General features: G+C 44.1%; 2 protein-coding genes and 1 pseudogene across 6 annotated transcripts; 2 read left to right on the top strand and 1 right to left on the bottom strand.

The window, feature by feature from the left end:
* The first annotated feature begins 195 nt into the window (after positions 1–195).
* LOC120674842 lies at positions 196–2,039 on the top strand. Its single transcript, XM_039955950.1, has 3 exons — positions 196–263; positions 310–966; positions 1,424–2,039. The coding sequence occupies exons 1-3, from the start codon at positions 196–198 to the stop codon at positions 1,746–1,748; spliced, it is 1,050 nt and encodes a 349-aa protein (XP_039811884.1). The 3' UTR covers positions 1,749–2,039.
* A 719-nt stretch (positions 2,040–2,758) lies between these two features.
* Positions 2,759–5,163, top strand: LOC120675939 (annotated as a pseudogene).
* Positions 5,164–6,642: 1,479 nt separating this feature from the next.
* LOC120671835 (disease resistance protein PIK6-NP-like) lies at positions 6,643–13,315 on the bottom strand. 5 transcript variants are annotated; one of them, XM_039952084.1, is made up of 8 exons: positions 13,199–13,315; positions 12,677–12,837; positions 11,842–11,987; positions 11,188–11,711; positions 10,670–11,086; positions 7,386–9,518; positions 7,247–7,292; positions 6,643–7,115 (listed from the first exon to the last, which is right to left on the bottom strand). In XM_039952084.1, the coding sequence occupies exons 4-8, from the start codon at positions 11,601–11,603 to the stop codon at positions 7,089–7,091; spliced, it is 3,039 nt and encodes a 1,012-aa protein (XP_039808018.1). In that variant the 5' UTR covers positions 11,604–11,711; positions 11,842–11,987; positions 12,677–12,837; positions 13,199–13,315; the 3' UTR covers positions 6,643–7,088. The 5 variants fall into 5 exon arrangements, with proteins under 5 accessions (XP_039808018.1, XP_039808022.1, XP_039808021.1 ...); XM_039952088.1 differs by having other exon boundaries at positions 6,643–7,112; XM_039952087.1 differs by having other exon boundaries at positions 7,247–7,289.
* Positions 13,316–15,384: the final 2,069 nt, after the last annotated feature.

Here is a 15,384-nt window from a genome sequence, read left to right as displayed (position 1 = left end):
AGCACGTCTGGTGAGGTACAGACGTAGCGGACGGCGCGATGACGCTGAGCCTGACTGCCAAATCCAAATGGGCAAATGTCCAATTCTGACTCTAACACATCTTTTTTATTTCCCTCTTTACCCTCCCATCGGTCAAAGACGTAGCCCCCGAAATTTTCTTCTCCCAAATCTCCGGTTCCGCCGAATCTCGCCACCATGACCGCCTCCCACCTACCCAAGCTGCTCCTCCTCGTCCTCGCCGCCGTCGCGCATTACCGTCCAACGCGCGTCACCCTGTTCACTATGCTGTGCTGGAGACTGCTATTGGAGTGGTGTGAGAGAAAAATACTGCTGGCTGGCCGGTGGCCGGAGATGGAGTGGCGTGAGAGGAAAACACTGTTGCGCGGGTGCTGGAGCAGAACAGGCCCGCGGCGTCGGCCCCGCGTCCCTCGCTTGGGACCCCACGGCGCAGCACTTTGTCGTCGCCGGCGGCGGCGACGCCATCCTCTCCGTCTCCAACGCCGGGGTCACCGAGTCGATCATCTCCTCCGGTGCCTCAGCCGTCGCCGTCGACGACCGCCGCCGCTGCCTACTCGTGGCGTCCCCGGGGACCGTCTCCGCCTTCGACCTCCGCTCCCCGCGCCCGCACCGCCTCATCCTCTCCACTCCGGTACCGGACACCGCCCCCGTCGGCGGCATCGCCGTGGACCCGCACACGGGTAGCGCCTTCCTCACCGTGGGCGCCCGAATCTACAAGCTGTCCCTCGAGGGCGACCTCGCCCCGCTCTCCTCGGCGCCGGCGCTCGGGTCCGAGCCCCTGGCCTCGCTCGCCGCGCACGTGAGCCGCGGGTTCCTGCTCGTGTGTCAGCCCAGCACGGGCAGCCTCCTCCGCGTCGACATGGAGGACGGCGCCATGAGGACCATGTCGGGCTTCCTCACGCCCCCCACGCCGGTCGCCGTTGCGGTCCGGACCGACGGGGCGGTAGCGGTGAGCGGCAAGGGCGGATCTACATGGGGGCTAGGGGGGATTAAGCTCCCTACCTCCCTAATACCCATGGATACCCCTAAGGCGAGCTAATCTCGTTTGAGTCTCGTAACATGATGATAATGTGTATTATGACAGTACAAATAATGTATGGTTTTTTTTAAATTCAAAAATGATAAATAAATAGTTAGTTAATGAGTGATAGTATATAGAGAGAATAGATATGGGGAGAATGGTTGGATAGAAGGAGTTATAGGGGGAGGAATTTTTTGGAGGGAGGTAGTAAAATATAGTAAATAGTATGTTTGGGGGGAGTTGGATGGGGGAATGGTTGGAGAAAGCCTAAGCCCCCCTTTATTATTTGGATGAAACAATGAAGAGGAAGAGGGGAAGAAGAATAAAAGAGGAGAAAGAAGAAGAAAGTGGACCTGATCCCCTCTACAGGCTAAATTCGCCACTGGTGGGCGGGGCCGCGGGGCTGCGCCTCATCGTGAGCAATGACGGGTGGGCGTCGTGCGGGGTGCGGGACGAGGCGGTGCCCGCTCCCGACGGCCCCGTGGCCGCGGTGGCCGTGCGGGAGCGGCGGCGGGTGTACGCGCTGGTGGAGGCGGGGACCACGGACAGGGGGAAGGAGTGGCGGATCAAGGAGGCGGCGTGGAAATCGGAGTCGGAAGGGGAGATGGTGGTGGTGCTCGTCTTCGTGGGTGTCGCCCTAGCCATCTTCATGTTCTGGAGGTTCCAGATGCGCCAGCTCGCCAGCAACATGAACAAGAAGATCAGATAGTAGCAATGCAAAGCCTCCTTCCTTGCTTTGTTTTTGAAGAATCTGTAATCATTTGCTTTTGTTATGCAGTAGTTGGTAGATCGGTGTAGGTAGATACTTGTGAATTAGGCACTTCACTTATCTGTGAATCTGTGATCTTTCTTGGTTAGTTCTTGGTGTTGAGACAAAATTCAGGAGCACAAATGCGAATTGTACTTACAAATCTGAGCATTGTAATAGAAAAGGTCGCACCACAGTTTTGTTATGATGGTGAAAGTAACTTAATGCAATAAACTGATATTGGTTTGATAATTTGTGCGTTTGTTCAAATATATATGCACTTTCAGATTTGCAATTTTGCATGATAGCCAGCCTTAGAAGAATTATTATGGTCTATGCATTAGGTTAGAAATTAGAAATTCGTTATTTGTAGAAAACTGGCAGCTATTGACAATTGACATACCTGAAGCATTTTTAAGCTCAGAATGTATCTCCAGCTTTTTACCAGACCTATTTATGTCTTATAGGTATACAAATTAGTCCGCTTTAAAGATAGAGGGTTCAGGCTTCTACAGATTATATCAAAACTACAATTGGTTAATCGATTCTGCTATGTTTAGCTGTGGTTTAGGGCATACATTCAGCCATTCAGGCATTCAGTCTCCCATGCACCAGCTGGCAATTTGGCACAAGATCACTATGGCGTTGCAGCACATTTTTGAAATTTCCACTTTAGTACATTGAAAATCTACCATATTCTCTATTTCTGTATACCAAATCTCTTCCTGCAGGAGGCCATGTCGCCGGTTTTCCCTGACCCTTCGATTCCACATCCATGGTCTGCAGCTCGCCGCCTCCAGCAAAGCTTCTACCATGTCCGTGGCCCATCCAGTCCCGCTCCCCTATAAAAAGGACGTACCTAGTGCCGTAGGCTCCCGCACTGTGCGGGGTCTGGGGGAGGTTCTCCCGCACTGTGCGGGGTCTGGGGGAGGTTATTAGTGGGAGGTCTTTCCCACACACCGTGCAATGTGTAGAGGCCACTGCTCGAACCTGTGACCTCTGGTTCACAGGCGGCAAGCACTACCACTTGCTCCCCTATGGCAAAAAAACAAAAAAACAAAAAAAAATCCTTCAGGTCGTCCACGAAATAGGTTATTATGCTTAGTTCCATAGCCTACTCTACATATGTATAGATATGTCATATGTGCTTTCAAATTACTCTGTCTCTAGAAGTGTCAGGTTTCAGAAATTACTCTTATGTTTCCAACTTATTGGTCTCAGGTCCCAGTGCTCAATCTTGCTTCTATATACCAGTTGATTGGACACTACCATATTTGAATCAAATTGTTGCTGCCCGGTTGTTAAGTGATCTATTTTACAATTCTATCATAAAACTTGCATGTTTCTTCAGATTCCTCTGTTGTGCCGTTGAAGCCCTTTCCGGTTCCACCTGTACCGATAGTTTAATACTCTGTTTCGGTGTTTCCTCAATCCCATGGCCCTTGCTTCTCCCTCTCGCATCTACTGCTTTTGCCACGCTGTGCAGTGGAGCTGATCTACGCGGACGGCAGCTGAGATTGGTGATGCTTTGTCTATTCAGTCAGCATCTGACCATCTGCGTTTCCCTGCTACAGCAACACGTTCTCATCAACCAGGTGCTTAATTACAGGTAAACTGCATCTCCACAAATCAAGCCAAGTAGTACTTCCTTTTTAATATTCACAGACATCGCTCACTGTGCTTGCTCCTTTGTCCAGAGACATGGACCTTTGGTGTATAGGTTTCTGTTAATATCAAGAGGAGAGATCCAAATGTTTCTTGCTTGCATTTTCCCTCATTATTTTTTACAGAATTGGTCGCTCCGATTTGTATTGTCAGTTGTGCCTAAAGTAAATGCAGGTAGCTAATTTGTTAGATGGGTAATGCAGGTTGACAATTACACATTGAATCTGGATTCAGGGTATGTTTCCCAGTAGTGAGAATAATGTCTGCAATGAATGGGATCTGCCACTCTGCTCTTATTCAGTTACACTAATCTGTTGGAGTGTTGGTTGTGCTTTTACTTAGCCACTTCATGTGTGATTTTAGAGTTGTAAAATATTTAAGGGATCCAATGAAGCATATAACATTTATATAAATTCACTTTCAACAATAGATTAGATTAAACTGTGGACTTCCATTTTGATCAAACAAACCAATAAAGCACGGTCTGATTTCTTTGCAAATTATACTCCTAGTTCCTATGTGCTGGGTAAGTTCATTTTCTCTGCCATCCCTATCGATACATTCCTCATGCCTATACTGCCTTTTTTTCATTTCACCCTCCTTTTGCTCTTATTTTCTCCCCTCATTGTTTTGCTAAAGCAAACATTTGCCTGTGTAGTTCCCCCACATGGAAAAAAAGGTACTCCTACAATGAGATGTTTCGTATGACAGACCAGAACCTGAAAGAATTTGTGGTGTGTTGTTAAATTTACCTAGTTTGAGACTGATATGAGTTGATTCCCTTAGAACTCTTTTTGTAAGCAGTAGCCTTTTCTGGAAACAGGATTTATTTTTAAAAAGAATAAATGAGACACAGTTCTTGCAGATTTTCTTAAAGGTTCGGGTTCATAAAAAAATTGAAATTGAAATGGCCAGATCCAAATTCCATTTGCAGCACCAACTGAATCACTCTTCTCTAATTCGCATGAAACAGACACGACACAGGCACAGAATTAAGAAAAGGAGATGAGCATGAACCTTCACCAAGACATGGAGGGGGAGCAGATGAGGATGGCCATCCTGAAGCAAGAGCAAATCTTCAGACAACAGGTAACAACGCAAATGGCAATACTAGCACTACTAGGCCGTTAAATGCTCTGTTACTCTCTGAAATCTGAATTATATCAAAGCTTTGTGTTCCTCATCTCTCTTTGTACTTCTGAATCAGGTATGAGTTGCACCGGTTGTACCATGTTCAGAAGCAGCTGATGGAGCAGATGCCAACCACCGCCTTGTGGAACCGGGCTCTGGCGATCATCGACGCCAAGCTGAAACCGCAACCGGAGATTTGACACGACGGAAAGGCTACAAAACCTCAGCTATTCATCAGCTTCTCGAGCTACAAGGGCCATGCTCATCCTGCTCCTTCCGCTGCCCCTGCCACTCACGAGGAATGCAACCTTGAGCTGACTCTAGCAACAGGACCTAGCTGCAGCGGCAGGGGCGACAGGCAGCAGGGCAAGCGTCTCAAGTCGTTGTCCAACTCGGACTCCGGGACGATGGCAGTGTCATCGACGTCGACGGACTCGGAGCTGGCACAGTTCAGGGAGGCCGACGTGATGGCGTTGGTGGCGAGGTTTCCAGGCGAGGGGAGGAGGATGGATCATATGGGGCAAGGTCCATGGTTGTACCAGTGCCTAAGCCTGAAGACGGCATGATAGTGTGACGGCTTTTTGTGTTTAGGATTGGGTTGTAGATTTCAGAGTGAGGTCTTGTTTAGTTCGCGAAACTTTTTGGATTTTGGTATTATAGCACTTTCGTTGTTATTTGGCAATTAATGTATAATTATAAACTAATTAAATTTAAAAAATTCGTCTCGTCGTTTACAGTTAAATTGTATAATTAGTTATTTTTTAACTGCATTTAATGTTTCATACATGTGCTTGAAGATTCGATATGATAGGTATTATAGAAAATTTTTTGGAACTAACATGGTCCGAGACTGAGCAAAACAAAGGTGATTTGAAAAACAAAAGGAGGCAATTTGTTGCATGACGTGGTAATGATAGACTTAATAATTTCTATGAACATACTAACTACTGATTACGCAAAGCCATAATGATCTGCCCCTCAGGCACATAATGCTGAACCATTTATGTTATTTGTTTTTTGCAAACCATTTCGCTTATATTTCTGTTAATATAGAAATTATGCATATTCAGTTTCTTGGTTCGGAATATGGACTTGTTGGGCTGGTCACGAAGCCTAACAGCCCATGACTAACTTACATACTCTTTCTCTGGATTGCCTCGCTCAAGCGGCCCACATCGCTGCCGTGTAAGCACATGCTCCCAACAAAGGCCTGACCTCCTCTCAGAAGTAGAGAGGGCATGGTTGAGCTATCTTTTATTAAAATAATAAAATAAAATAAAATAGAAAAAAACAATCATTTACCTATATCCAACAGCATTTACGGAGAAAATATGGAGTATATATTCCAATAAATGGATAAGTTATATTTATTCGCACAAGTATATACAATCGCTATGTTCGCTTGGTTTGTCAGCCAACCAGCACCAGCCAACAGCTACCAGCCAGTCAGCAGTACTGTTCTCTCATAACAAATCAGCATCAGCTACCAACCACAGCCAAACGAACACAATGAATATAGATGGACGTGGAGCGGTTTGACCCATAGGGTCATCGAACCTAACCAACCTAACCAGAGAAACAAACCTAATGGGTCCTTATTTGAGCCAATAAACCACGAAGGGGGTGATGGATGACAGGATGAGAGCCTCATATTCGGGTGGGTCGACCCTTCCTTCCACCAATACCGTTCTAGCAGCGCACGCGCGCAGGAGCTACACGACGCCGACGAGCGGCAGATGCCGGCGCTCATGTACCTGAGCAGGTGCCCAGTGGTGGATCCAAGATTGAAGCAAAGGAGGGACTAACTTCTAAGTAGTGTAAGGCTAAAATTTCCAATAGCTTTAGCCTATATATCATAATAGATATAAGACAAGTAATAATACTATAATGTGCACCACTCAAGCAACATAAAAAATATTTTCACATAGATAAATAGTACCAAGTTACCAACCAAAGAAGACTTTGTCAATTTTAGGCTTTTAGCCATAATTTACATTGAATTTTTTTAATTAGCAAAATTACAAAGTAACAATAAACAAGATAAACTTATAAATGGAAATTTCAGGGGATAAATACATACGATTTATTTCTGCTCAACACAAATGCAAATATCAAAATACTATTGCAACAAACATCCTTCTTGAAATAATTTTCCGTCCTAGAGATTATATAGTACAATTTAAGAATCATTACGGCTCAGAAATCAAACTACGAGGGGCCCCAAGATCTCTTGTGTCCCAACTAAATTATCAACAATTAAAACGGCCTTGTTCAGTTTACACGGCACGCAGCCAAAGCAGAGCGTACTCGAGCAGCGGTGCAGCCTGCAGGGCTGGCTGGCACTAATGCGACTTCACTGCTCTGGAAGAAAGCAAGCAGGGGACAGAGATCGATCTCAGGGAGAAGACGAGGAGTCCCGGCCGGCTGCTGCTAGTCTCCTTTTTATTTTATAGATAGACTGATGAAACGGGATATCCTATCTCCAAAGTCCTGTTGCGTTGTTGTTCAATCTCTCGCTGATGAGCCTGCCTGCTGCACCAGGAAATGAATTAGGAGAGATTATATTATTTACCGTTTCGTTCGGATCCGCCCTATCTATCTACCTACAATTCCATCAATCAAATGAAAAAAAAAGAAACGAAGAAAAATACGTTTCGTCATACCTCGTCGTCTTGTTGCTGCTCAACCTCTGCCTCATGTGCCTGCCTGCTGGAACAGGGAAATTAGAAGGAAATAATTATGCGTGTGTGTGTGTGTGCACAATTTGAAACGAAAGAAAATTAAACGTATAGTTCGTCATACCTCGCCGCCCATGCCTTCCACTCCGGGAACATGGGCGCGTTGTACCTGACCGTCTCAACTAGGGGATGGTTGGGATGGACGCGAGCTGCACGCTGCAGTGATGCCTCCACCTCCTTCACCTCCACCTCCGCATCAGAGGCGTCATCGATGTAGATCTTTACATTGATATTCTGAAGCGAGGCAAAGTACTCCAAGCAGAGGCCATCCCCATGGTTTTCATCCTTGAATTCCCGCACGCTGAATACTTTAAAACTAAGCTTATGGACGCGTGGCATCAGAGCCGCCGCAAGACCTTTGCCGCTGCTGACGCCGTTCCATTCAGAGCCCAGGAGCACGGTGGCATGCACACGCCGCATACGAAAGGAAACACCGTCCTTGCTTGGCAGCAACAAGACTTCCCAAGGATTCAACGTGCAGTGCCTCAACTTCTTGAAAAAGCGGCCACCATCGCCGGCGGGATCAGTAGTAGCAGCACTGCATACCATTATTTCCGCAGTGGACTCCACCTTCAGATCGAGGAAACGGAGCTCCGGCAACTGGCCCAAGATTTGCAGCTCCTGCTCTTCGATAGCATCAACGCTGAGGGATAGGTGGGAGAGATTCGGAAGACACAAGCGGTTGATGCAGAAGGATGGGAACCCAGAGAAATTTATCCCATTTAGTAGCAAATACCGAATGTGTCGTGGGAGACGAAAGCCCGCTGCTTCCCACGTCGCGGTATCCGCAGATGAAGACCAGTACGCATGCAGAGACAGGTGCTCCATCTTTCCGAGACTGCGCAGAGACTCGACCAAATCTATCTGTACTTCCATCGAAAATGCGTTACAAGAACCAAGGCGGAGCACCTTGAGTTCCTTCAGGCTGCCCAGCTCCTTCACAAATCGCCTCCATGGCTCTTGACTCTTAAATGCATGATAACCAAAACATACCTCGAGCTCCTCCAAAGATGTCAGCTTTATACCATCTGTAAATATTGTAGCCGAGACGCTATTACCAAGATCTAATCGCAGGCACCGCAACTGTGTTAGAAGGCTCACCACTTTTGCATTCAAAAGTCGGTACACATGTAGTGTCTCCAAAAACTTTAAATTTCCTATTTCTTCAGGGAGCTCAGCTTCTCCACCGCTTAGCTGGAGATACCTCAAGTGAAGTAAATTCTGGATATGCTTCAAATGGCGGTGTTTACGTCCGAAAACACCATTATATATGGCTAGCACTCGTATAAGTGTAAAGCTTGACAGTGGGATCCCCTTGTCAATATCACAGTCACATGAAATGAATGACCTCACTCTTCCCATGCCCACCATATGGGACTCCACAATTCTATTATTATGGAGGGCTAACCTGTAAACTTTGCCTGGTGATGATGATGATGATGATGATGCCCCTTCCTTGTTATCTAATATAGTGACAAAGTTCTCTTCGGATGAAATGGAACAGATAAGATCCAATACCATATCATGAACCTGACAGCCATGTACTAAGATGCGACTCCCTTCGTCCCATTTCTCTACCAGCTGAATCATACTTCTGTTTACCAGCTCACTAAACCATCTCTCCCCAATCTCAAATGAGGACATTATTCCTTGTTTCTTGTGAACAATAAAATCTTCGGCTATCCACATCCATATAAGAGCATCTTTCTCAATGAAATAATCTTCTGGGAACACACTTAGATACAATAGGCATATTCTTAGATGAGGAGGTAGATCATAGTAGCTAAACGATATTATCTTCATTGTGTCCTCTACTTGCTGATTCTCTTTACTGCCAAAATCAATAGAGTTTAGTATCTCTGACCATTCCTCCATATGTTTACCCTCCAACAGACTAGCCATTGTGATGATAGCCAGTGGAATGTCACCACACTTCTTTAGAATTTTATCTGAAACCTCATCATCTGGTTGATGATTAGATGCTTTACTTTCACCATCATACATCCTTGCAAAGAATAACTTTCTCGAGTTATCATCTGACAGCGGTTCTAGCCGATAAATCCCACCAGCTTGTTGTGCAACTTCATATTTACGAGTAGTTATGATTATTATACTTCCACTATTATTGTCAACAAGAGCTAATTGGATTATCTTCCAAGCTTTTGTGTCCCATATGTCGTCAATAACAATGAAGTACCTACCACCATCATAGAGCAGAAGTTATGAGCAAGCAAAACTGTCCAGAGGAGATTTGTAAAAGCAAGAAAAGTGTGCCAAGCACCAGAGAAGTGGGCTTCTCACACGATCATAACCCTCATTCATACCCAGGTATTGAACTAGGAATACACATATGGAAGTAAAGGGGGTAGCTTGTCCCAATCTGGAACCAGGAGTGTTCCTGATTCCAAAAGGCAAAAAAAAAGTGACATGAACAGCTCTAGATTCTCTCCCTATGTATCGCTTTGAAATACATACATCAGTACTGGTTCATGTGCCGGTTAAAATGTCATTCTTCATCAGCTATTTTACGGTGGCTTATACTACTACTTGGTGGTATATATAGTATAGACAAGATCTAACCGTTCATTGTTTAGAGTGATTTAGTAATTATCACCTAGTTATTATTTGACATTTCATATGAAATGGGTCTACTATACTACTAAAACTTCTAGTGTAAAAAATATATTATAGTGATATTATTTGTGTTATTTTTCAATAATACCCTTATACCATCATATACCACTCAGTATACTACCTATACCACATGCAGAGTGGTATACAGTTAATATTAGCCGTAGGATTCTTTATTTTATACTGGTCCTTTTTAACACTAGTATAAGGAACCGTAAAGTAGTGTTGACAGAATTAAAAAAAATCTGGTTAGTTTCTGTTTCTTTCCTATTTTATTTGTTAATTAGTGCATTATTATTAGATAGTGTAGGTAGCAGCTTCAGCTTTTGGACAGATGGAAAATATTGCAAGATTATTCTTTTTGAAAAATAATAGTAAGAATGATACAGATAAGCTATCTCTAAATTTGATTCCATAATAAATCTCATAATGAATATATTAAAGATTTTAAAAATTGTAACATAAATTTTAGCAAAATGCAATCAATCGTACTTAATTCAGTCATATAAGAAACTAGGAAATAAAATCTCTCATTTCACAAATAGAAAATCAACATGCAAAACAAAATCTATAGCCAAAAGTAAATTAAAGTGTACAGATGAGGCACCAAGAAATAATTATTTCAAAGGTACTAAAACTCAGCGTAGTATAACAAGTGCAAGGTAAGTACTAATTTCATAGATGTCGAAGAATTATTTGGTGGCTGATGACACGCACCTCTTATTTCCAAGGAAATCTCGAAGTTCATTGATGAGTTGCATCTCATCGTCGAATATTGAAAAATTAAATTTCTCGTATCGTCCCTTGTCAAGTTGGATTAATATGTTCCTGAAAATGTTCTTTATGTTGTCCGGATTCCTCCCAACCGAGACAAACGCTGTGCAATCAAATGGCCCTTTGAGCTTGTCATACACTGCTTTGGCAAGTGTTGTCTTGCCTAGCCCTCCAAATCCAACAATAGAGATTATCCTTTGTTGTGCCGACAGGACATTATTATCTCCCTTTGTCAACTTCGTGATTACTTCTTCCCTTGCCTTATCGATACCGATAAGATCAGTTGCCTTAGTGTTCAGAAATGCTATGCGAGGGTCAACACTAAAAGTTTTGGCAGGAGTAATATCATCAAACTTGTACCTGTCCAAGGAAACAATGCATATTCCAAACCAATATACTGTAAGAGGATGTTTAGGAAAAAAATCAAATGCGTTTATATCTGAAATCGATATGATCCTGACCTTGCGCGTCGCTCTGCCACCTCCTTGACACGCTCCTTGATGTCATTGATCTCTTGGCCGATGTCGCGCCGGATTTTTGCCTTGGTGACATCATCCCACAACTTCTTGAAAAACCTTTTTACCTTCCTTTTGCTGGGGCGTTCATCAGGGCCCTGGACACGCACAAGGAAGGTGTCCACCATATCCTCCATGTCGTAGGACATCTCCCGGGCATCACGGGCCCAGATCCTGAGCAGCTCGCTACGCTCGTCCAGCGGCACCTCGCCGACGTCGCGGAGGGCAGCTTGAATGCACTCGAGCTCTTTTGTGAGGTCCTCGATGTTTTTCTTGGCGCCCTTCTGCAGCCTGTACTCATCTCGGAGCAGCTGGCCGAGCTTGGGAAGCAGAGTGCCCAGTGCTCCCGTCGCGTACTCCATATGGCTTTGTCGAACTGGTTGTTCTTGATAATTGAGATTGTGCGCAGCAAGCGGCGGCGGGCAAGTAGTGAATACAGCCCTCGTCTTTATCAGTAAAGTATGCTCGATCTGTATGGGAAGGAGTAAAGAAATTGTAACCTCTAGAGGAAAAACAGTATAAAGAGAGAGAAAGCTAGATCGAGAGGACAATAGGCAAGACTAATAGATAGACCTAGGGAGACAAATCAAATACACGCACCTTGCTGGTTCAGCTCCTCGATTGCGCTTCGATCAGGAGAGTGAAGAATGGATCAAGGGCGCGGAGGACTGCGGTTTTGTGTATATAGTGCTACTGCTAGCAGTCGGTGGTGTTGAAAATATCAGCTAGCACGGTCTCTGTGACATCTGGACCCCACGGAGAACAAATTAGAGAGTAACTAAAAGTAAATAGAAAAAAAATCACACATTAATTCAAAGCCCCTGGAAGAAAGAATTGTACACAGTAATAAAAATTGAAAGAATTGTAACCTCTAGAGGATGTAGAAAACAGTATGAAAATGGCATGGAACAAAAGACCTCCGCAGGAACAAAGAGCGGTACTACCCCCAAGTACCATGAAAACTTTTCTGGTATCCCTTTGAAATTTGGAGAAGAATAATTTTAACTCGGCCTTTGAATGTTTGTGTTTGTGTTGATGTTGATTTCAATCAATTCTCTCAATCTCATACACTTTTTTGTGTGCCTTAACTGAGAAGCCATTCCTCAAGTTTTCAGCGATCTTCTTTTGCATCCGCATGGACTTCACTGTACAGAGCTCCAGCAATATATTACTTGATGTTTTTTTTTTCTGAGAAGGACCTAACCTACTAACAATATGCTCCCCGATCCAAGAGAGATCAAAGAAAATAGAGCAACACTGATAAATTTGCACAGGGTCGCAAAATTCTGAGGCCCTGCTGGCTAGTATTTCAAGAACAATCCAGAAGCATGGAGATTGGAAGCAAAAAAAGAAAGGAAAACTAAACTAGATAAAGAACATTAATCAAGATTGGTAGATAGATCTCTAGGGAGCCAAATTAATTAAAGGCACGCACCTTGCTGATTCTCTGCTCTTCGTTTATGATTCTGGTACGGTGTGGTCGGCTAGAGAGAATGTGAAGGAATTATGGGCATGTTAGATATCATCAGATCAGCTTCGGACGTATATATAGGGTGCAAGGGCTTCCAGGATTGCTACCATGCCTCGTCATCCGTCCTACATATACAAGTAATTCATCACATGTTAATTGCATCCGAAATTCTGCACGCAGGTTCATCAGCTAGTCAACTGTCATCAGTCGGTAGGCAAGGTGATTAAAAAATGCATGGGAACTTTTAGGGGCTTGACTTATACCGAAAATTCACATGAATTTATTTTAAAATGCTATCAAGAGGAACAAATTAAGACCTCTAAGAGAGAGCGTAGAAAGCAGAGCAATACACAGAAATTAACAAAAATTAAGAAGATCGATTGCGTTAATATATAAAAGGGAAAGCTAGATTATTGAGGACATTAAGCAATCAATAATTGACAGGTAGAGCTAGCCACACTAGCGAGCCAAATTGAAGACACGAACCTATCTTGCTGATGATTCAGCTCCGCGAATGTGCTTTCGGATGTAGCTAGAGAGAAGGAAGGATGATGGATGGGCTTTGGTTGAGCTCTAGATGAAGCGCAGCAGCTAGCTTGTGGTGAAATGAGAAGAGGACTGGGGTTTATTTATAGTGGTACTGCTACCAATGGGAGGCCGACACTTGGTTCGTCTGGACCCCACGGAGAAGATACATACGGCAGTGCATTTAATATTAATCGCACGCATATACACCAGCATACAAAATTGTACTAGGTAGAAATTCTTATGAATTACAGTCTCTCATTTGGAGTGTCCTTAATATTTTTGTACTAGGTAGAAATTCTTATGAATTACAGTCTCTCATTTGGAGTGTCCTTAATATTTTTTTTCCGTTTTCCTCTGTTGGCAGAAATGTCAAATCAAGTCCATGAGCCACGTGTTATGCTCAAGCTATCCCAGCAAGGGGAAGACAATGGCCCATGGTTGGCCGGCCATGTGCCTTATTCAGTCTCTGCGGCGCCGACCCGAGATAGCTAGCAATCATGATGGTACGGTTCTTGGCAATTCATCATATCTCGTGCCACGTCCCATCAAATCATCCACGCCAAACCTATGCGGCCCCGTTTGGTTCCCAAAAATCATTTGGTGCACCTCACCCTATCTCATATATATAGGCCGTGTTTGGTTAAAAAACATGAAAATACTGTAGCACATTTGACCATTAATTTAGAGTAGTAAATGAAGTTTAATTATAAAACCACCTCCACAACCCCTGTAAATCGCGAGACGAATCTAATGAGGCCTTTGACCGCGTGATTAGAGAATGGTTACTGTAGCATCACTGTAGCAAATCATCGATTAATTACCATTATTAGATTCGTCTCGGAAAATTACACTCATCCCTGAAAAGGTTTTGCAAATAGATTTCATTTAGTACTCCATGCATGCGAGATTCTTTTCTCGGGAAACGTGCCGGTAAAAAACCAAACACGACCGTAGTTCATTTACGCGTTGCGATTCGTGCAATAATTTTGGAATATATATTATTGACAAAGTTGAACTATGAATTGTAGAGAATTTCACGACGAGCAAGGTTCATGGTGGTCCAACAAGCTGATCTAATATATGCTTTGTATGTTTGGAAAAATATTAATTTGGTCAAAGTTAGCGCAAATTCAAGTTCGAATCTTGAGGAGAGATAGAGAGATGGACCATCCATGTTTGTACATGTATGTACACTTGGAACAGTGTCAACGAATCTCCGATCCGTAGGTCTATAGGATTTGTTTGGAGCAGCCAATAATTAATGTGACATGCAGCACTTGCGTCGCCATGTACGCACGCACAGCAGCATTATTAAAAATGAACCTCGCTCCACAGTACCGTTGTCGGTTGGTCGATCGACACGCAGCAGCTAGCATTATGCAAGCTTTTTCGATATCACTGACGACTATGGCTGTCCGATGGACTGACTGATCGATGCCTGTACTACGCGACTATGCCCTCTAGTCCTTTGAGCATTATTCGGCCCTCTGATCTATGCATGCAATAATGCATTGGTACCTTTACTTTGTCGTCCTACCCGGCCGCTGGGATGTAACTATTCCAATAAAATGCTCTCTTCGTTTGGCTTATAACATTCCGAGCACTCGCAATAATCTATCATTAGCGTATGCTAGATTTATTATAGCAATTTAGTATCTAATCACGATCTAATTAGGCTCATTAGATTCGTCTCGCGATTTACAGTCCATTTGTGTAATGAGATTTATTTTTTGACTATATTTAATACACCATACAGACGATTTACAAATTTTTGGAATTTTGGAATTTTGGATATAGACACCGCTCTCGGGTACCATGATTAGGGGCACCATAACCAGGGGACTAAATCACCTTTAGAACGCAAAATATATATCAGGCGATCAGGCCCACGAAGGCCTACAGCCTCCCTCCGATCCAAAGTAAAGGAAAGGATTCAAATAATCCCAATCCACGGCCCAAGTACACAGTGTGGCCCATCCGAACCCCTCGAACCTGCGGGGCAAACACCGCCTCGCTCGAGACACCGCCTCGTTTGAGGCCACCCCTCGACGGAAAGGACAAAACGGCCAACCGTTCACCCGCCCGCCGTGCGGAGGCATTTAATGGCAACCACTCCGCCGCAGCACCCGGGTCGGACGGCGTCA

The sequence above is a fragment of the Panicum virgatum genome, chromosome 5N, assembly GCF_016808335.1.
Source record: "Panicum virgatum strain AP13 chromosome 5N, P.virgatum_v5, whole genome shotgun sequence".
Lineage (NCBI taxonomy): Eukaryota > Viridiplantae > Streptophyta > Magnoliopsida > Poales > Poaceae > Panicum > Panicum virgatum.
Note: the sequence above shows the minus strand (reverse complement) of the source record. Positions and strands in the feature narration are given on the sequence as shown.